Source organism: Grus americana, chromosome 12 (assembly GCF_028858705.1).
Source record: "Grus americana isolate bGruAme1 chromosome 12, bGruAme1.mat, whole genome shotgun sequence".
Classification (NCBI taxonomy): Eukaryota; Metazoa; Chordata; class Aves; order Gruiformes; family Gruidae; genus Grus; species Grus americana.
Window position 1 is genome coordinate 9,651,584 of NC_072863.1, and position 22,208 is coordinate 9,673,791.

The 22,208-nt window shown below is 46.3% G+C and overlaps 1 protein-coding gene across 6 annotated transcripts in view; it reads right to left on the bottom strand.

The window, feature by feature from the left end:
• DOCK11 (dedicator of cytokinesis 11) overlaps positions 1-22,208 on the bottom strand; it is a 91,699-nt gene that overhangs the window by 26,542 nt on the left and 42,949 nt on the right. For 4 of the 6 annotated variants that reach the window (XM_054839153.1, XM_054839156.1, XM_054839158.1 and 1 more), the window contains 20 exons: positions 21,795-21,881; positions 20,458-20,547; positions 18,865-18,983; positions 16,586-16,655; positions 16,383-16,508; positions 15,737-15,808; positions 15,137-15,283; positions 14,589-14,672; positions 14,083-14,194; positions 10,214-10,392; positions 8,133-8,249; positions 7,352-7,427; positions 6,939-7,042; positions 4,797-4,908; positions 4,609-4,675; positions 4,021-4,068; positions 3,762-3,839; positions 3,376-3,518; positions 2,595-2,710; positions 580-717 (listed from right to left, as the gene is read on the bottom strand). In XM_054839153.1, coding sequence (XP_054695128.1) covers positions 580-717; positions 2,595-2,710; positions 3,376-3,518; positions 3,762-3,839; positions 4,021-4,068; positions 4,609-4,675; positions 4,797-4,908; positions 6,939-7,042; positions 7,352-7,427; positions 8,133-8,249; positions 10,214-10,392; positions 14,083-14,194; positions 14,589-14,672; positions 15,137-15,283; positions 15,737-15,808; positions 16,383-16,508; positions 16,586-16,655; positions 18,865-18,983; positions 20,458-20,547; positions 21,795-21,881 — 2,085 coding nt within the window. The remainder of the gene's footprint in view (positions 1-579; positions 718-2,594; positions 2,711-3,375; positions 3,519-3,761; positions 3,840-4,020; positions 4,069-4,608; positions 4,676-4,796; positions 4,909-6,938; positions 7,043-7,351; positions 7,428-8,132; positions 8,250-10,213; positions 10,393-14,082; positions 14,195-14,588; positions 14,673-15,136; positions 15,284-15,736; positions 15,809-16,382; positions 16,509-16,585; positions 16,656-18,864; positions 18,984-20,457; positions 20,548-21,794; positions 21,882-22,208) is intronic. The other 2 variants (XM_054839154.1, XM_054839155.1) reach the window with 2 other exon arrangements.

Below are 22,208 nucleotides of genomic sequence, written 5' to 3' on the forward strand. Positions count from 1 at the left end.
ATCTGGTCTACTTATTGAGAAACGGCAAGTTTTGACAAGCATGAAGGGAAATGTCAGCAATAGCATCAGTCACTGCTCTTACGTGGTTAGCTGTGACTTTAACACTTGAGCTCAGGGAATTAAACAGCCTTGCTGTGTACCAGGGTTCAGAAAAGAGTAGAAAGAGGTTCAGCAAGCACCACCCTCTTTCAAACACAGTGGGAGAGGAGGAGCTTTTCAGTACAAGTACTATTCAGTCAATAGCATTGTCAGCAACATTGACAGTTTGGAGCAAAGGTTCAAGAAGCACCAGCTTTTGGTTGAACAGATCCTAATTGTTCACAGCAGTTCTGTGACCAAGACAAGTGAGGGAATTCTTCACGGTTTCTGCTTTTGCTTCCTGACATCCAACAAATAATAAATAATTGTTGAAATAGATAACTTAACCTGGTCTGGTTTTTAAATCAGTGAAGAAGTTGTTTTCTAAAACACATCTCCAAACAGCACAAAATATCAGTTTAACAGGAGTTTAAGCATACTGGTCTCTTCTGTCATACTTATATACATTCTCCTGCACTTTTGGAGTCATGTGTCACATACCTTGCTAATGAAAGCTCTCAGAGAGGCAAACACATGCTTAAGAGCTGCTTCTGACTGCCCGTTTTTGAGAAAAGCAAGATGAATATCAAAAACCTTCTTCATGAGTGGATTGTGGCCATCGTTGCTTAAAAGCTGGGTCTGGAAAGCAATGAGAGAATTTATTTTGCAGAAATGTTGTGCTTGAAGCTGGAAATGATAGAGATAATGTTGCCTAATTAATCACATAAATTCTTAAGCGAGATAAGGAACGGAGCCTTCAGTAAAAATATAACCAATGAATGTGACAACTAGTACAAACTTACACTAGTTGGTCAGAGGCTATTTTTATAGCAGAGAATAAACCAAAAATATTTTATCACTTTTGCATGACTACTTCCAAAAGCTAACTCAATAATCTGTACAACGTTCACCAGTTGCCTAGAGTTATTTTAAATAAAATAATCTGTTACCAACATAACTATCACACTGGTTTTTCCATTTCTTTTTATTTGTCTCAACAGTGTTTTATTTCCAGCCCAAAAGAGATAGAAAAAAAAAAAAGACTGTCACATCTTTTCACTGGACAGATTCTTAGCTGTAGTAAGTCAGGACACTTCCCTTGTCTTCTGCAAAGTTTTGACAGTTTGCACCTCCTGGGAACCTATCTCCCTTTTCTCCCTTCCCCACAGAGAGATGGTAAAATGGAATTACTTGGAGAAGATTAATATAGTCTGGTGTCAGAGTTATCGTGCCTATGCTTGCTGTCATCCTTGCAGCCGCTGCACAGGAAGCCTGGCATATCGTGGCCACCCGGCGAGGACATGGATGCCCCATATCAGTAGGAGATCAATAGTCCCTATCTCATTGCCAGTCCAAGCAATCCTTGGGCTGGCTCAGGTTTGTCTTTTGACATCCTATACGCATCTTGTAGCAGGGTAAGTTTAGGATCCATACTTTTTAACTGAACTCATTTAACTCTGTCAGTAAGAACATCATCAGCACTTTTACTGCAGTATACAGCACACTTCTGTGTGGTAACACCGTATGACCATAAAAGCAAAGCAGAAGCCCATTAAAGCGGAAGGGAATCCAGTTTATTCTGTGGTTTGAAAATCACATTGTTTTGTGGTTCAGCCATATTCAAAAAGAGGCAACTGAGAAAGTCAAGCAAGTTTTAACTCTTGCATCTAAATCCTTCTGCTGTTGCCAGACTTTTAAGGAGTAATTTAACGTACGCATGAGGATGGGTTTTTTTTGCTTTGTAACAGAAACAGAGAATATGGTGACCTTTCTCTTCATCTTGTTCAATCATCCATCTAAACAGAAAATCTTCATTGTGCTTACTCTGAAATCCAGAGTTGTTCTTGTAACATTATGCAAGACACATTGCTATAAGCAGGATTCCTCCAACCACCCTTGAAGGAAGAGCTTTTCTGGAACAGTATTTCAGTATTTTGCTGCCAGCCTGGGGTTCTGGTCACTACAGAAGCTTTGATTCTTGTAGATGGCAATGACAGCTGGCAGTGTGAATCACTATATGGAGGAGAAGACTTCTACCAGTGGTACCGGTCCTGTCTGAACTGGTAACCACAGCTGGAATGCCTCAGCCCCAGCGACATTTATGTACAGTGAATCAAAGAAATGTAGGCCTTGTTTCCAGGCAATTTATGGTAGAAAACCACAGCAGTGACTGTTCTAAGAATGCTAGACCTTCATTTCCATTTCCTCTAGTCCCTCCTTTCTACATGATGTACATTTCCTCTTATTCTATTTTTGTAATGCCTACACTCATGGTATAATGTCCACGTAATTTTCTATGCTCTTGTAGTTTTGAAGAAATTGCAAGATTGCGTAAGTGCATAATTACTCTGAGAGCCTGTGAAACACTCAGTGTTTGGAAAATAAACAAGCTGCAACTGATGTGCTTTTGTAAAGCTTTCCATAATCTGCCACTCTAGGAGAATGGATCACCAAAATCAGCAAGTATACAGAAATACAGCACACTTTTCTGCAATGCTTTTGATTTCAATACTGACCTTGAAACTCTGAGTGAAGAAAGAAATGGTGTCCAGGACCGTCAGGCACACTTCGGTGGCGATATTGCCCTCCAGTAATGCCTGGTGCACAATATCTGCTTCTGAGGTGCCTGTATCTGCGGATGGAAAGCAGATCAGGAGGAAACAGTGTTCAGCACCCCAGCTCCCACAAGATCTCCATGCTGATATAGATAAGCTTCTCCCCTTACACTTCACTGAGTTTGGGAGATGAGGTAAGAACAGCAAGATGCTGAAATTGCCAGCTCCATTCAGAGAAGCTGTGTCAGCCTGATGCCAACCAAGAAAATGAATGTCAGTATTTCCCCTTTTTCTCACTGTCTTTAAAGCCAGACAGAGAGCGAGGTGTCCAAGTTGTATCTGCAGAGAGGAAACGGCAAGGTGCTTCAATGGGGCAAAACTCACCCACGTGGAGATGCTTAGAGCAGATCCTGGCCCAGGTCCCTGTGCAGGGCAGCTCTCCTGCCTGCCCTGCTCACTACCCAAACCAAGGCATCACCTGCACACACACTCAGCCAAGGAGCTGAGCCAAGACAGGTGAGAGGAAAAATCCACACAAGGCCTAAGTCCCAGGAATGGTTTTTAAGGGGCTGGCTCAAATGTCACCTGCACCAATCTAGGGATGTTGCAGGGACAAGCAATGACCACCGTAATTCTGCAGAGTTTGAATATCCTGAAGCGACAAGCAGCAAGTGGAAAATGGCTACAAGCAGTTTTCAGCAGGCTAATACTCCACAGTCCCATCTCGCTCTGCTGTACATACTGTGGTTGAGCGTGAAGGAGGTCTCCAAGCTGCCCAGATGCTGGAGCCGCACCTGCATCCCCCCAGCTCTGCTGCGGAGCGCTGGCATCGTCTGGGATTTCCTATCGGCTCCCGTGTGCTTGGATAACCAGGCGTCATGCACCCTGCAAGGGGAAGTGAAGACTGCAGGTCTGGATGAGCAGCAGCAGCCACACCACTATAGGATTACACGAGGCACCAGGATGGAGACCTGACCTTCCTCCAACACACTAATATGGTTTATCCCAGACAATCCCAGCGGGACTGACCAGACTACCCTGGTCCTGCCTGCACCAGATGGCCCTAGAGCTAATGAAACAGCAGTGCTCTGCTCAGGGGCAGAGACGCAGCCGTGACTCCTGTCTCACCTGCAGCCGACTGTGGGGGACACTGCCAACCTGCGCGGGCAGCCAGGAGCGCCTGGGCCTGGGGGTCTCATGCAGGAGCTGGAGGGGAGGGAAGGGGCAGGGTGCTAAGACAAGGGGACTCGCGGCATGGCGCTGAGCAGAGTCCCGTCCCTGCAGGGGCCCACCTGGTGTGGGTGTGCACGCTCCCTCCCTGCCTCTGCTGCAGCAGGGATCACGGGGACAGCCCCCCACCCCGGCCCTGGACGGGAGAATACAGTACCTGGCGATATTTCTCTTCCCCACGTATCTGAAGTGAAATAAACACACCCTAGAAAGAAAATAAAATATGTATCTGTTATGGATCCTGCAGATCAGGAATGATCCAGAACATTTAACGATGTTAAATGTCCAGAACGATACAGACCCTGTCCCTGTCTGCAGCCACACTCCTCTGTGCAGGAGGGTCTGAGGTCTGTACAAGTTACTTAACCTCACACCCTTGGTTTCCAAACCCTACAGCACATCCCTGTCCCCCCACCCATCTGTTCCACTGAACCCGCTGCAAAGCAGAGGTTGTGCCGGTTGTGGCGGGAGGCTGCACGGTGAGCCCTGCTCCCCCACGGGTGGGGGGACACCTCTGCTCAGCCCACATTGAGCACAGGGCACCACCACTGTGCTGTGCTGCCTCGATAGACACCTGCTTCTCCTCAGAGGGAGGAAGACCATTTCATTACACCTCAGCCAGACACCTCTAGTGCTGCACAGGACCACATGCACCCAGCAAGGCACACTGCACTCATGTCGTCTTCTTGGCCAATGCTGCCCACAGAAAGGGGCAGTGTTTGATTTGCAGCCTCATGATACTCACTCCAGAAGCACAAGGACACTGATCAGCTCTTGGGGGGAGAATTTGTTCCAGTAAGCTAAAAGAGTATCTGAAAGAAAGAAAAGTCCATTGAGATTTAAATAAAATAAAAGGGGAACCTTACAGACCAAAACCATCAGTGATGGTCTCTTGTCTTTCTGGCTGCCCCTCAGTGAGCAAGAGCCACCAACCTTCAGAGATCATCTTCACGATGTAGAGGTAGCACATCAGGAGCGTCCGGATCTCAAACTGGTCCAGGCGGCTGCAGTGCGACACACTGCTCCTTGTGGAGCTTCTGCGGATCTAATGGGACACGGACGTGATGCAGACGCCAGAGGCCCCGGGTGCCTGGGCTGCACCCGAGCAGAGCACAGGGCTAGTCACCGTGCAGCGCAGGCACAGCAAATCCAGCACATACCAGATGTGCCAGCATTCCTCCTGCCCCCCTGCATGAGCACCCCCACCGCACCGTGCTTTGAGACATCTTATCCTTTGGGGTTGCTGCCCATCCAGTGATGGGCACTTTGGAAACCCTGGACACATGGCTGAACAGAAAAGAGATGTCTGGGCAGAGAATGATGGCTTATCCAGCAAAATGCACAGTAGCCCTGCTTTCACTTCCCCTGCTCTCTGCAGTGTCTAAGCTCCCTGACATTTTTGGAGTCAGTTCTTGTCAAACAAAATAGTTCATTAGCTGTCACAGTTTAAAGCAAGAATCTAGCTTTCTGTTAAAGATGCACACTTCAAAACAAAATGTCAGTTATTAAAAAACCAGGAAATTTCAGCTTAAGAAAATAACTTTATTTCCTCCCTGATTTTTGGAAGTGTCTCTTGTTTTTCTTCCTACTCAGTGACTTAGGCAACGATAACTGAAATCCTGCTGGTGAGTCAATGTGTGTGGGAAAGGCTTAGATATTGTGTGATTGAAAACATGACTTTTAAAGCTTTACCAATTCTTTTTTGCATTCTTCATGCTCGCCCTAGCCGTATCCTCCAACAAATGGATATGATTAAGCTCTAAGCAGGACGCTTTTCTTAAAGCTGTGCCTCACATGTTTGGAGAGTGATCCACAGATCTTATTTGCTGTTTATTCTGGGACAGGCTGTGGACATGAGTCATAACGAAACAGAATTAAACATTCAGTTTAGAGTTGGAGATACAGTGCTATAGCCATAACTTTGCTGTTGAACATGTGAAACTATCAAGTCAGCACACAACTCCAGGGGAACAGGCGATAAGCAATGTATCTACCTCTGTAGCGCAGTGTTAAAGCTGTGCCTCTCCACGTGGCACTGTTTTTAAATGGTTTTGTGGATATTGCATTCCCTAACAGAAAAGCTGTTTTCAGCGACTCTGAAAAACATACTCTGAAGAACACAGAAGAGGCTTCCTAGCTGTGGGAAAGAGCTGACTGCCAGCAATAACGCCTGCTGCAAACCCCACCAGGTATTGCTGCCAGCAGGGTTGAAGCATATGCTCAGAGCTTTGCTGAATCTGAACAGTTTGATAGTCAAGTGTTTGGCTATACTATACTTGGTCTTGTAGCTTCATGATTCATGTGAGAGAGCCTGAAAGGCCCCACCTCTCCTAAGCATGTCAGGACACAGTCAGCAGGAGCCCGAATAATCTTTGCCTCACTCATCATAAGGGCCAAAGTTTTTAAAGATGCATCAATGATTCACGCCAACCTAAGACATCTGGAAAGCGCCTTGAGGAAAACCAGGGGCTGGTCTGCACAAATACCTGATTTCCATGCGTGCAATCTGCCAACAAGGAAAGTACACCCTGTCTGAATAGTGGGGTCAGAGCTCTCTGTGGCGTGACCGTGGTCACCTTCTGCAAATTTGGGGCTGTGGTTATTAGCCTGTGCTGATTTTCCTACAAATACCTCATCTTCTCTTACGTCAGCAGTCACTGGCAATCTCACATCACGGTGCTTTGCCTCCCAGTCATGTGTGGAAACCAGTTCACAGTACTGTGCACTGGGCACTGGCCAGGCTCAGACCCATCCACACACAGGGAGCACATCTGAGTATGGATAAATGCACCATGGGAGCAGAGATTTCCCCCAGGATTTTGCCTTTCATTTTTGATAAGTAATTTGTCAACAGTTGTATTTTTGGCTCAGAGAAGTTTGAAGAGGGAAAGCATACCAGACCCATGAGTCTGACCTGCTCTGTTAAACATGAATCTGTTTACTTCCGAACAGAGATATTTATAAGCTGGTGTTTGAGAGCATTACCATGGGGAACTCCTTTTCCCTCCCCCTTATTTAACACAGCCCACAGACCGGTGCAGTGAGCACCATGCTTTCTAATCCCAGATATGTTACATTTTCACTCTGATCTGGAGAACCGGTTGCCCCCTCTGAGTTCAGGGATCCTTTCGAGTCCTCTCGCTTTATTGCGTGGCCATTTGGAAGCGCTGCTCCACAGGCTGGAAAAAAAAAAAAAAACCCAAACCATGCAATTAACCCCTTTGTGCTGGCACTTCCCAGTGCGTCGTGAACAGTGAGTGGAGGATGCGATTCGGACAGCGCAGATGGGGCTTGCCAAAGACCCATGTCATAAGCTGGTTAATCTGGAAAGGACAGTTGGGGTGGCACCATGTCCAGGGAAAAGCATACAAACTCAGAGAGGTCTTTTAGCAGATGACTATTTCATGTTTTAGGTAATGGGGTTTGGGGTTGCTAATAGTTAAGTTCAAATTAAATGGGAAAGTTAAAGTTTGGAAAAATTAATTTACCTGGATCTTTGTCTGCAATCAGGCTGGATCTATTTGATGGGGATGCAAAACTGCACATGAATTCATCCCTTGATGCCTGTAAAGCAATATAAGGTTTTCGTGACCAATGGAAGATAACACCTATTCTCTTATAGAAGAAAATAATGAAATAAAAAAAGGCAAACTAGAGCAGCTTTTAAAAAACAGATGAAAAAAATAATCTATTTCCTTACTTCCATAACAATGAGACTTGGGGAAGAGTACAAAGAAGAACAGAACATATTAAAGTAAGTCATAGCTGTTTTTTCCCTTTTGTTTTTCATCATTTGAGTTGAAATTTTGAATTGTTTTTCTCAAATGTCTCTTTTTTGTTGTTGTTTTGCCCTAAACAAGGAAGAAAGTCTAGTCTGCAAAGCTAAGGTGCCTGGGAACCACACACAACCCTCAGGCAGACGGGCAACTCCACAGAACAGCTGCTGGAGCCTGATGCTGAGTCCTATTGCAACTCATTGCACTTGGAGGAACTTACCTCACCTCATGGCACTGCACATACCGTAAAGAAACATGTTAAATGATAGCAAGTAAAAGGGCAGAGAGACAGTACCCAGTGCTACAGACAGAACAAAAATCACAGGAAAAGGCAAATTAAAAGAAACAAGCACATTATGGGGCAGTGGGGTGAAGAAAACCACACTTATTTCTAAAGCTGAGCCTGGCTGCAGGCAGTGGAAGTTGCACAGGGCTGTGTGGGGAGAGGAGGACCGAGGAGGAGAGCAAAGAGACATCGCTGGGCTTTACTCACGGGGCTGGAGGCAGCTGCGCAAGAGTAGAGAGCCTCGTGGCTGGCCACTCGCTGGAGGTTCTCCAGGAGCAGCCCGAACAGTGGCAGGTAGAGCTGGGCTATTTTTGCCTGCTGGTTCTGAAAAAAGACAGGGAGAAAAATTTAGGTAAGAGCTTAAGAGCTTTCAATGGAGTGAAAAAGTGAAACTCTTGAGCCAAAACACGTATACATATAAATGTACACACTGTATATGGTGTCTGAGGACATGGGTTGGTTTGGATTCTTATGCCCACTTCCAGAGCTGCCAGGTGGGTACTACCCTTCCAGCAGTGAGCTTGGGGCACTCGGGGATTTTGGGGGCTGAATAACATTCCCAGTCATACAGGATGTGTGACAAACTAAAATCCCAGATTTCCTAACTCTTTAACTGGCACTTCACTCACATGGCTTGATTTTCAAGTGCAACACCCAGGAGTAATTAAACAAAAACATTTGCTCCTCGCCTGGTGCTGGTTATTGCTTCCAGTCAGGAATTCTCCATAGCAGATGCTTCTAGTTAAAAGTTTGTAGGAATAGATTAATTATGATTAACTAGTACAGATAAAAAATGGTCTAGTTGACGTTATCTAAATGCAGGGCTTTCTTACATCCAATTCTTTTTTGTTAAAAATTTATTATTCTGGACTTGACAGAAAGGTTAAAAAATAAATTTAAGGCTTGCAAATTGAATGGTACATTTTGACTGATACAAGGATCCAACTTTTTCTTCTGATTTAGAAAATAAAAGAAATCTTGAAAATGCCCATGGGTTGAGAAAAGCCTCTCTCAGCCATCAGTGGAGCTGAGGTTTCCTTGGTTGGAGAGACACTGCAGCAACAGACCCTGCCACGCTCAGCCTGTCGAGCCTGTGACGTGATTTTTTTGCTTTGATGTCGTGGGACACCAGCTGGACATCCTGCCTTGGCTCCAGGCAGTTCCCTGGTCATGCAGCCTGCAGGACAACAGACATACAAAAATCCAGCGGGATAATTTTAAGACGGGTGGTATTTTTGAGGAGGCAGGGAGAGTGCTGCATGCTGAGGGGGCAAACAGCTCCTGAATTGGTAAGGGCTTTCAGGCACCCAGAAGAGCAGAAACAGGCTGCCTCTGACCCAGTCTTGGCAGAGAACTGGCAAATCTCTCCTGAAATATCAAGTCTTGCCACCTACCCTGGGCTGCAGTTTTGTTTCCAGGCTGTGCAAGTCACCAGGGATCCTCGCTGCAGAGAAAAGCAAGCCCACCTCCCGCTCAGTCCTTCCAAACAGGCAGAGAAGGGCGAGGAGAGGAGCTGGCTCTGGCTCCATGCAGAGGGCAGGAGCCCTGGGCACATTCAGGTCACTTCTCCCATCCTTCTAGCCACATTCCCAGATAAAACCCAGGAATGCAGCACACTAGGAACAATTTGAAGAGCTAAACTCTAAACAGAGGCATGCTTTCAGCCTAGAGCGAGGAGAGGTAGTGTCTGCACAGGTAGCTCTGCAATTTCAAGGACACGTGGGTCAGCAGGGAGCAGTGTCAAGAAAGAAAACAAGCCCATCTCCAGGCTTTTTTAGCAATATCACATGCTGAGCCTCTGACTGAAGAAAGCTGAAAGCTACCCAGCGGAAATCCAGCATGTCATGAGAATCCACAGATCCTCTCTTCTGATTCACTAATTAGTAAAACATGCAGCTGACTTGTAACAGAGATCAGTCCTGTTTCCTAATTATAGTATATTAATGCAGGATATTAATTTAAGCCCCAGACCAGAAGAACATTGACATTGCTTAATTTTGTTGAACAGCCTCTTGGCTAAGGGCACTCTCAAGTTCCTTAATGGCTCAGGGTTTTATTATCTAAATACTCAGCATGAATAAGAGTGCTGCAGTTATCTGACTGCATTGTTTGTGTTCCTAGATAATTTCTCAGAGCTATTATTGTAATGTCATAACTATCAGTTACTTACAACAGTTCCCTAAAAAGTAAAGAGAATACCCATAGTGCACCATGCAAGATCTAAAACTCTGACATGTGCTTTTTCATAAGAGAACATTACTTTCAAAAGTCGACAAAATATGCCTGACCTTGTGCTGGTATCTGTTGTCGAAGGCATGCTTTATCAAGAGATTTTTTAAGACTGAGATGGCCGTGTATCTGATATCGTAGTTGTCCTGCAAGGCAACAGAGGCTTCTCTGAGAAGCATCCCCACCAGGAAATGATGCCTGCAATACTCATCAGTTAAACTGTATTCAAGATTTACATCTGAAAGAAACAGCAAGGCAATGGTTAAGGGAACTATTCCGAGGATCTGTTCAGAGCAACACATAACGGTCATGTAAGCCAAAACAGTCCGCAAGTACAGTTATCTCTCTCTCCTATAGCTGACTGATCTTTTAATAAAGCCTGAACTTCTCCTCCACTGAGTTAAGTCGTATGAAAGAACTTGGCATCTTCCAGTTCAGTCTAATCATTAATTTCAGCCCTCACAGTTTCAGCAGCAACTGAATGAAGGATTACCGCAGTGCGATGCTTCACAAACCTTAGTGCGCCAAAGAGTAATTTGTAGTCAGAGATGGATGAAATGGGGAATGACAGCATGACTTACTGCCTGGGGGCTGCTTTGCTCCTGACTGGGGGTGATCCTGTAAATCCCCCAACTACCCAGGCAGTGGAGATGCTGACCTCCACGGAGCAGCTATGGGGGTGGAAAGGGGCAGTGGAGATGGTGCGTTTATGACGGTCGCTCAGCCCTAGCAGTGCCACCTCTGCAGCTTGTTCCACATCCTCCGTGAAATCTGCATTCCTTCTCGCCAGGTCAGAGAGCAGAGCAAAGGCAAATAGTCCTGCTGGGATGAGGGATGCAAACAAGGACGTGGTGCCTAGTGACCACTACTGCATCCTCCAGCAGTTTACACAACTGGGCTTTCCAGCCCCGCTGCAAGGACCGGGGAGCCAGGGCAGGGTTCCAGGCAGCTGCTTGTCAGAAACTGTGAGACTCCATTAGCTCCCACCAGCCGATACTGAACATAGCTCCTTAAAAGCTGCACTGACTGCCAGAAGAAAGGCAGCTCAGTACCTAATCGCCTTGGTTAACTTAGCTTGTACCCTGCATTTCACGTAGATTCAGGCTATATACTGTGATCAAAGGAGCGGCTGCTACAAGGGTAAGGCATCATTTTCACTGACTTGCCTGGCTAATGCAGCAGAGAAGCAACAGAGACACAGATTTCAGTGCAGGGTGCGTGTGCACTCGGGCTGCTATGAATGACCTTGCCCTGACACCGTTATCTCTGTCAGGCAAAGCATGTGCCTAATCAGAGCAGCAACAGGCACCGTTTGACTGTTGCATTATGGCACTAGGCCTCCCAGAGGAATAACCCCAAAACTGTATGTTCTTCCCCCAAAGCATCCAAATGCTGTCTCCTCAGCTCAGACCTTTTTTTTAATTTCTTTTTTTTTTTTTTTAAAACCCCACAGGTGTGAAAGTTTTTCTGTGGTAAGGCAGGGTGCATACACACAGCTTTGAAAATCCCAGCCAAAGGGTTCCAACAGCTCTGTGGCTGCAAAAGATATTTTTAAGTTCATTGATTCATAAGTAGCATTTACTGGTTTGTGAAAGTCTGATTCAGAGGAAAGAGAAAGCAACGTGGAGCATTATCTAGCTTTCATTATTAGTCAAGTTAGCAAATACCTAAGTGTCACACATCATGGTTATTTCATTAGTTGAAGGCAAGCTAATTGATTTGAAGCTGCGTGTTCAATTTGACATTAGAGGATTCGGTGATCCCAGTTGGACCTACCTACTGAAGTGAACCGTTCCACAGCAAATGAAAAAAAATCTAATTCATGTGTAAAAAGAACAGGGATAAATAAAAAGACAGCAAAAATAAACAAGAATAAGTAATGCTCTACATCTTGGAGAAACAGGACAGTATGTCATGTTTTAATATTACTTGTAAAGCTATTGCTTAACTCCCAGCTTCTGTCAATCTCTTGGGTTCTTTGCTATCACAAGATTGCAAAAACAATTCTGTGCTGCTGGTTGGGAAGACAGGCTTAGGGGTTTTCTCTGGATGGTGAAACACACATGTTGCCCAGGTGAGGCAGCGGGGACGCAGAGCAGCAATCAGCCTTATTAGTTGAGACATTTCAGAGAAACTGCTCCAAGATGCAACGTTCCAGCTCAACAGGATGTGGTCACAGGATGTGCTCTGCCTGCAGGTCCATCTGCACCAGCTTCTGCTGCAGGAGCCATCTTTATCCACCTTCCTGGGGACTATTCCTTCTTTTCCCAGAAACAGAGTAGTGGGGGGGTGGGCACATCCCCTCTCTTCACTCAAGCTGATAAAGAGGTGAGGCACAGCAGCAGGATATCTCCTTGGTGATGTGCACATCATACCTCCCCATCTCTGAGCTCACTGTCCCCCATAATCACAGGTCTGTCCATAGAAGCAGACAAGTTTGCAATGGAGATGCACCACTACACGCCTCTACCGCGGCCGGCAGAGCACAGGCACCACTGCAAAGGCACTTCTGCTATCTGAGGATAGGCTGCTCTACCGTCAAGAGATGTGTGAGTGACAATTGCTACCACTATTTTAAAATATATATCTTAAAAATAAAACCTCAGCTGGTATGTCCTAGTCACAGTAAAACAGAGGAGGAAAGATGAGCTGCTCTTACAGCTTTTCAGTTTAACCATTGCAAATACAAAGGTGAATGTTAACCAAGAAAGAGCATCCTTATGTTATCACGTTACTAATAAGCGATGGGGAGGCACTGTGGTTGTGTATTTTTCTCTTTCTCAGCCATTTCTAGCAGTGCACTTCGTTAAGCTATGCCAGGCAAGTAGCCAAACTGATGTAACATTAGCAGTTGGTCCAGAAAGGTCCGAGCAGTCAGAAACATAACAAAATAAGGGAAACTTGACAGTTTCTGCTGCTTCTGCCCCCTGGTAGTAAAGGGAACCACTTTGGGATTTGTATGGCTGCACCCTGAGGCACAACTAAAGATCCCCTCACCTGCATCAGAATAAATCCACTGGGCTTTCACACAGGGGAATCCCAAACCTCACTCTCCTCTCCGACACTTATCTTGCTAGGCTATTAGCACCCAAACCTGGCAATCTTTACTGTATTTATCTAGCAGAGATGAGAAATCAGGACCCAGAGAGAATGAGGATATGTCTACAGCAATCTTAAGGGGCCAGCGAGGCATGCTGCTGGGCTCAGCGCTGTGTGTCCGCACTGTCATCGGTAGCACAGCGGAACCATCCACACTTGCACAGTGCCTCAGCTCGGCCCCCTGCAAACCCCACCTGCCCTGTGGTGAGCAGCATCAGGACCAAAGGGGACATGGTGTGACAGTGACAGCAGCCTGAATATGTGGTGGTGTCACAGTAGGTATGCCCTCGGTATGCACTAAGAATTGGCGTGGGCTCAAGTTCTCCGTTGGCTGCCTTCAGCCCAGGTTTGAGTACAAGCTTGAACGCACTGTGTACCGCTATACTCTTGCTCAAAATGAAAGCAGAAGGTCACCTAAATCCCCTTCTTGCGGCCACAAAGAGAGCTGGCAGTGGAGCAGTGGATTCAGTCTGTTCTCCTGTATCTCCATTCTCTACAGCACCGATCGACAAGATGCCCTACTTCTCAGGGAATGCTGACACTTGTGGGAACAAAGGATTACACTCACACAGTTTGTGCATTTACTGAAATAGGGGCAGTTGCTTTCGGATACCGTTAATCTCATGCAAACTTAAATACAGGAAATACTTAAAGGATTGATTGCAAAATTATGTAAACCTGACAGAACAGCATCTTTTCCTGAGGTTAATGTAAATCAGGCTAACAAGGATATAAATTTCCTTGACACCAAACCAAATTCTATCCCGTCAGAAGCCATCAAGATTAATAAATTATAGCTCTCTAGCCAGTCTCTTGAGAAAGGACATACCTTGAACTCTTTGCAGTTTGGGTTTGGAAAAGGTCATTGGTAAGTTCAGAGGAATGTAGTGCTCATGATTGCAAATGGTTTGAAGAAATTCAAACTTGTATTCAACCAGCAGCTGAGAAAAAAAAGACAAACACAAACTGTGGTTACAGTTTGACTCATTTGCTTCCAGTTCAATGCATTTATTGCACAAGGATTGGGGAATCTAAATAGCATTTGGTGAAACTCAGTAATAATTAGCAAATTTTTGTGTTGCTCCCCCTAAGTGTCACTGCATGCAACTATCACTTGGGACTTCTTTACCTTTTTCATCCAGACTATTAACCAACCTCTCCTTTAGTTCTGACTCTTTGCATACAGGCTCTTGGCCCAGACAAAGAGGTCTCTGCCTCCAGAAGACTCTGCAGGTACAGTGTCTAAAAGGCCTCCAAGAGTGGTATAAAATAATCACTTTGACTGATGCAGATATGTACAACTGCAAACCACCTTCCAAGAAATATACTGCTTACCTTAGGGTCTTTTGGGCTGAATCCAGAAATGTAATCATTTATCAAGTTAAAAACAAATCCTCTGTCCATAAAGGTCAAACAACGCTGGAGAAAAAACAGCAACATGTGACCAATCATTAAAAATAAAAGCAATCATCCTAAATCATCTCCATACCACTGTCCCACCAGCATTCAGATTTGATCCTCTGGGCTGCTGCTGACTTTCCAAAATGTACTTGATCCTGTTTCTCTGAAATTATTTGGATGACCTCACTTACATCTCCAGTAGACAACAGAAATATTTAAAATGAGAGCACATGTATTTCGTCTCAGGTTTTGAACAGTTACTATGCATGACTGAAAACCCCAGATAACATATAGAGCATCATAGTCTTCCCCTTGGAAAGAGAAAGTTTCTTTCCCAGGAAAGCTAATCCCCTCCACAGTTTTCATCAGTGAAGAAACCAAAGATGAAAAAGTACAAACACATTTGTTTGCTTGCTGCTTATTTCTAATTGTTGGGGTTTTTTTTCTGATAAAACCCTGGGAGAAGAAAAGAAACTGCTGACCTTCAGGAAGTTCGCCAAGCTAAAGTTGACATTCCTGGACTCTTCGGGGATTTCGTTATAGCGAATGGTCACGTGAGGAATGATGGCAAGCAGCAATGAATGCAAGGCGTGCTGGTAGGAGTCAGGGAAGCGCTGACCTCTGGGCAGCTGAAACCAAAAGCACGTTCTACACTCAGTGCTGCAAGCAAGCAGCTGGGGAGAACTGAGCGCAGGCACGAGTTCCCTTTAGCATTTGGTTATGTTGTTTCCAAATTAAACATTGGCCCAAAGAAAGCACTGGCTGAAATTGCAGTAGCTAGTAACAAAAAAGGAGGCTGCAGGAGCCATTAGGAGGTCTGGAATTTTTAAATCACAATTGAGAGTGAAAAGGGGAAGAAGGGAAAAGTGGAAAAAAAAAAAAAGGAAAGATTTGGTTAGCTGTTCAGCTTGTAAGGGTTTTTTAAATAAAGGGAATTACATAGTTTTTCAGAAAAACTTTTGAAGGGCAGTTAGTTTGTGATGGCTCCAGTTCCTCTCTGTACTGGGAGCTATGGAAGGAGAGAAATACTTGAGCTCTGTGCTCACCCTGCTCTGTGCAGCATTGAACAAATTTATTTTTACCTTGATTTTGTTTTCTTCCAGTAAGTACATTGCCATTGACTTCGCCAGTGCTTCAAAGAAAAACCACGAGTACTAGAATGAACAAAGAATACTATTACTTTTCTCAGCAGGATCGAACATGTCTGACTATGTGGGCAAGCAGCAGTGTGGGAGGGAAAGCTCACATTCAAATGGCATTTTGTAAGCACGGCTGTGCTTGCCCAGCTAGCTGGACATGGGTGCCTTTGCTACCTGGAAGAGTCCTGCCAGTCTTGCGGGGGGGGAATAACTCCATCCCCTCTGCACCCCAACATGCCCTGCAAAGGCCCAGCAGAGTTTAGGGCGCAAGCCCTGCAAAGGCCCAGAGAGGCAGAAACTTGGTCTACCTCCTGTGAGTCAGTCCTCATGCATGGCTTGGAGAAAATAGATAAAACTGGCAAAATGAAAAGCCCTTTGCTGTGTCCTGCCATGAGCCTTAACACAGCCAGGTTCCCTGCAAGAATTCCCCTCTGTTGTAAGGGGAGAACCTCACAGACGTGGATGCGAGGAGCTGCCCTGGTAGCTTTGCTCCTGCGGTGGGTTTGGACAGGTGGAAGTGTTGGGCTTTATACCAGACCCTCTTTTCCTCCCTTCCACCCTCGGTGGCCAAGTACTGCCAATACTTCACCTTGAGTAGCTTATTGATGGCTAGAAAATCTGCCGACTGCTTCAAGATCGTAGCCATGGAAAGGACCAGGATTTCATGGGTCATCTTCGCCTGTGCGACACTGGGTTTCTCAGCTCGAAAGACGTACTGAGGCAAGAGGAACAGCATCAGCAGTGTGCCTGCTCCCAGCAGGGAGTTTTGCAGAGCAGTGTGTCATGACTGACCTTTATGAAGGAGCGCAAGTAGTGGTCTAGACCTTCTTCATGGCACTTGGACACGATGTGCAGAAGAACCCTGGGGAGAAAAGTGGTTTGTGCTCAGCACGCAAAGTGAGGGCAACTTCCTCTAACTCAAGAAAGTAGACACCATCTGTGTCCTACCAGGCTCAACCCCAAAAGCCTCACTGCTGGCACAGCCTGATTTGCAAAGAGTCAGTACTTGCAGGCTGCACCCCTCACAGCTCCTGCGCTGCACCATCCTTGCTACAGCACAGCCCCTTGACAGAGCACTCGGAGCTCAGGTGGCCAAAGCCTCTTCTCCACTTTGGTGCTGGACCAAGTATCACCCAGACCAGCTGCCTTCAATGCTCAAGGCTCCCTGCATGAGGAGGTGAGGTGGAGCATTTCTCTGCGGGGGACATATCCTATTCTTTGGCCTCCGTGCATGCCAGGGTTAAAGCCTGCCGCTACTTAAATTCACATTGCAGTGAGCATTAGGCACTTGAACAATGCTCAGGTGTTCACAAAAATATTAAGTTAGTCTGCTTTACACACAGATCTCTTTGGCTTTATCTACGGACCTGCCATATGGAGAGCAAGCTCACTGCCCCTCCTGCACACGCTACAGATTCATCCACGCTGTACAGCGTATCATGTGCTGAGTCTGTCCTCATCAGGAGCCCTTTCCTAATGATAAGTGACAATGAACAACCATACTACTAGACCAAGTCTGCAAAATGAACATAACACCCCCCCGCAAGAATCTCTGCTGAGAAGCGAGAAGAAAATTCTCCATCATTGTCATACTCTGATACCTTCCTGCTTCCTCTGAATTTATTCATTCTGCAAGGCTCTTTTTTACTGAATTTACATCATATGCTCCTTGTTACATGCATTAGATTATTTTCAGGCTGTTGCCTTGCAGTTCACTGGGGACAGGCAGACCTTGGAGAACATGCCAGCCCTCTGGAAGCGCTCCAGGCAGCTGATGAAGGCAGCAAGTGCCTGGTTTCCCCAGCCAACATTGGGGATTTACATTCCAGTCCCAGCCAGAGGGAACAACAAACTATTGCACATTGTCACAGGAGGAGTTTACAAGCCATTTATCAGATAAAGCGGGCTTTAAATTCCACTCTGAAAGTCTGGATGAGAAAACAGTTGTCATTAAACAGAAAGCTATTGACAAAATGGAAAGGATCAGGCCAAGCTTTGAAAAAATCTCTGGAAGTGAAGGTGGGAGTTGGTCACCCAGCAGATAGCGGGGGTCACTTGTTCCCCTGTCCTTGCCCTCTGGTGATTCAAGCAGAGTGGGATTACAGTGCTCCGCACAGGAGGAGTCCCCATAACCAGTACCACATGGTGCAGGACTGTGATTGCAATGGGCCCCTCATCCCTGGGGGACCAGGGCCCTGGACCCACACCTCTGGGGGGTCAGGGCTCAGCCTCTGACCTCTGGTATCATGGGAGCGAGATGCCTTTGGTACATGGATGCACGGTACCTCCTGGAGTCAGAGGAAGATCTCCATGGAGTGGCATCCAGCATCCCCCTTTGCACTGCAGCACTTCACAGCAGAACAACCACGGGAGGAAAGATGCTTTAATGCCTCCACCAGGTTAGGGGTGTCGTGGCCAGAGCTAGGCAAGGAAGGTGCTTTTGCACCTTTTGCTCCTTTGGGGCCCTGCACAAGCCTGCACACCGCAAGACCTTTCTGCGGGGACCAGGCCCTAGTCGGTGCTGCCCTCTTGGGGCTGCAGGCACGGCAGAGCATCGCTAAACAAACCTCCGCCTGCTTCTGGCCATATATTCTGAGCCAACACAGATGTAGAGGCTAATTCTGCAGCGTAACACACCCAGCTCTAGGGGATTTTTAGCAATACTCCTGTCACAGGAGCCTGGTCTGCAGGGATAAGACTTGGGCATCACTCCTGCAGGGAAACCACATCTGCTGCCTGCAGCTGGGATGTGCCTGGGTCCTCTGGAGCCTTTTGACGCCCCAATAACTTGGCTGCCAGAGACATCCCCACCAGCAAACCCTTTTTCTTTTGAAAAACAAACCAGGAGTATCTTTTAAATACTGCAATTTTCCCCACACAGCTCCCAGGACAAGGTCCCACTGCTGCCCCATGCCACCCAGATGTGTCAGAAGACAGTGGCTGGTGTTTCACAGCATGGCACATGCTGTCACTTAGCACCTTGTACTGGGAAACCACACCCTGCTTTGCACTGTAGTTTGTGGCTTTGCGTTTGTAACTGAAGAAAACTGGATGGTTTATGAGACACTCACATGGTGCAGTTGACAGCTACTTCATCTTCCTGGGTCACATTTGTAAGGACTCTAAATAGTTGCATAAGAATTACAGGTAGAAACTGAATCATTACTTGGATCTCCATGGCGTGCAAACACTAAAACAAATGTTCAAAACACAGACACTTTTAGTTCAACATTTTGCAGATGTTAAATATTTATAGTCCACAGACAATTCTGTGGCAATAGGACAGGCATTAGCAAATGCTTCAGGGTGTGAGCTTCAGCCTGCCAGAGGACAGGAGAACTTGGACCCGTAGCAGTGCTTGCTGCCTGCCTCCCAGCTGACAGATCCCAGCTGCATGCCTTCAGGGAGCAACGTGAATCACTCATGGCAGGTATTAATCCTCCTCTCAGATGTGCCCAAGCAGCTATGACTTAATTAGAGGTCACATGCTACAATTTGACCCTAATAACCCAGAATTTAAAGCTGAAGTTTTGCTCCCAATTCTTCTCGTCACTTGTGACAGTTTTGTGAAGTGACTAAGTCCCATTTTCACAAATGCCTTTGGAGCCTGGAAACCTGATGGCCGATGACTTGCAGTGAGACTTTTCTCCAAAGAGCACAGCTTGCTATCGGAAATGGGATTTAAGAGACTTGGTGAAGGTCAAGATCATCTGGTGCAGACACTCTTCACCCATCTCATAGACCTCTTTTGCCTGAATATCATGATACAAGTCTAGGAAAGACAGTGCATTTCATTTTCAGTTTTCAAACCTGCAAATCTAACAAAAGGTTCTTAAGTCTGTATCTAATTATTTAAATTACTGAAATTACTGAGGTATTGGTGGTAAGAAGCCATCACTTGTGGCTAGCATGTAGAAGTGCAGCAAGGTTGCTGTGGCTGGGCACAGCTGGGACCTAACCAGCCCCTTGACGAAAAGCTCACAACAAAGCAACTCTTCCTTTAGTGCTTTGCCTCAAAACCTGCCATTATTTCTATTTCTTAAAATATTTATACATTATCTGAAACACACCCAGTAACTTTGTGATGATAAATCCCTCCACTGGAAGTGGAGCTGTTGCTACAGCAGCGCTGTCAAAAACAGGCAGTTATGGAAGGAAACAAGGACAGTAAACAGCCAAGAATCCTATTCCCTGCAGAAGCCTTTGCTGGATCTGCTCTGAAAACCTTACTCATGCCGCTGCGATTGCTGAAAAGCTGGGTCTGGGTCACAGATTATCTGTGGTCAAATTTAACTAATTGATAATCTCACAGATCTTTTTCAGCCTGAAAAAAACCACCTTATTTTGAATGGATAAATACCTGAAAACAAAGAATTGTGCAACAGTTTAAAGATTTGAATCAGATCTAGTGCGAGCCCACCAGGAGGAGGGTTTGCCATGAGCATGGCAGAGCGATGCCGACTGCTTGTTTTACCTGCTGTGAAAGGCAGTGGGAAGCAGCACACAGACAGCAGGCAGTCATGTCAGTAAGCAAAGGGTAGGATCTTGCACAATGCACTGGTCCCAGGGCTGCAGCCAGGGTGTGTTCCCATAGTGCAGGGCTCTGGGTATTTACTGATGGTCTGTAAAAACACAAACGAAGGCCACCAACAGGCCCTGTTCACCTTTAGGCATTTAACAAGCTCTCCTGGGACTTCCTTAGCTCCCGCCTGAACCAGCTGGCAGTACTGGAAGAATTTGTGCAAGTGCATGTCCTGGAAGAGAAGAAAAACAAGTTCAATGCAGCAGCCTCAATATTTGTCAGCCTCTACTCTGCAGCTTACACCCTAAAGTCTGCTGACATACCTGTGGCAGTGGGCCATGTCCCTAGCAAGCCCCATGTTACTACCAGTGGCACTCTTAGTCCCCAGCTGCCATCTCCCAGGACTACAGTACTGCTCCCTGCCTTTTCCAAGGTACTCAGCCACTGCCCGTCCCTTGGCTCCCAACTAATCTCAAGATTAACCACAAAACTGTCAGCAGCGTTAAAATTCTCCTGTGGTTGCACTACCCTGAGTCGCAATCCCCATCCAACACTGGCCTGGAGAAGCAGGAGCCCTTCTCTCCCAGCTGTGACTCTTTGAGACTGCCTCATCATCTGCCTCACTGACGCCCTACTGTCCATCTGAGGCAGACTCTCCTTCCCATGCTTCTCTGTTCCAATCCCCCCTCCTCCATGGTTAAATTTAATTACTGGGTTATTTAACCCTGAAAAGCATCTGGGAATGTAATTTGCTGGGGAGTGGAACTACTATGCTGCTCCCAGTGCTGTACAGAATCAGTAAGACCCTAAACCAGGTTTAGACGATGCTGAAAGTGAGTTGCTGTGACTGTAAATGCAGCTGATTACATCCAGCACAAGACAACAAGCCCTGCCACGGGCATTGCCCCATGAGCAGTGCTGACAGGAGGCGCCCCAAAACATGTGCTGGGGATCTTTGCTGCACATCACATGAAGCTTGGGGAAGTCCATCACTACCATAAGATGGCAGAACATGTGAGGATTTGGTAAAACAGCCTGAACTGGATTCAAAGGGAAATCAAGGCTCTTGTTGTCTTACATATTCTGTTGTCAGAAAACTTTTTTTTTTTCCTTAAACTCAATAAACAGTCTAATATTTGGGGAACCTCACATTTCCATCAGTTCTTTTGCGTCATCGAAGCAGCTCATTTGCTCAAATGTTTCCTTGGTCCTGCTAGTTACAGTGCAATTGGCCAAGAAAACGTCAGCCTCTCCCTAGGCTCATTCATTCACACAACTGTCTCGTCACATCTGGACAAAGGAGCAGAGCCCTGCAAGTAATCCCAGACCTGCTGCTACAGAAGTATCTCAGTGCTGCTCTGCAAACACAGGTACCTCTTTCCCACAGCACCTACAGTAAGTATAGCTGTCACAGAGATACAGCAATCGTTTCCTCTCCATTTGTGTCAAAAGTCTTTAAGAACGAGGTGCTCGACTTACCTGGGTGTAAATGGTTGAGTCCAAATGGATTCTGAGTTTAAACAGTGGCTTTGCTCCATCCACCCACTTCGCATCCACACTGGGCTGCTGTGAACAGACAACATTCAAGTACTTGGTTTCAGACTGCGGTGAGAAGGTGGCTCTGTGCAGACAGACGCCCGGTCAGAAGGTACCGGTTGGGGCGGAAGAACGGCCCCCCCCAGTGCAAACACCAGTGGCATTGCAGCCACGACAGGGCAGAGCGGTCCCTGCAAGAATCTGCACGCAGGGCATGTCCCCACTCTCCTGCTCTGCACCGTGTGAAATGGCCCGATCCAGCCTGCCATGAAAATATTCCCTGCAACCTATATAACCACAGAAAGTGGAATTAAGTGTCCTGAATCCCACCCCTAAGAACCTTAACCTTTGGGGGCT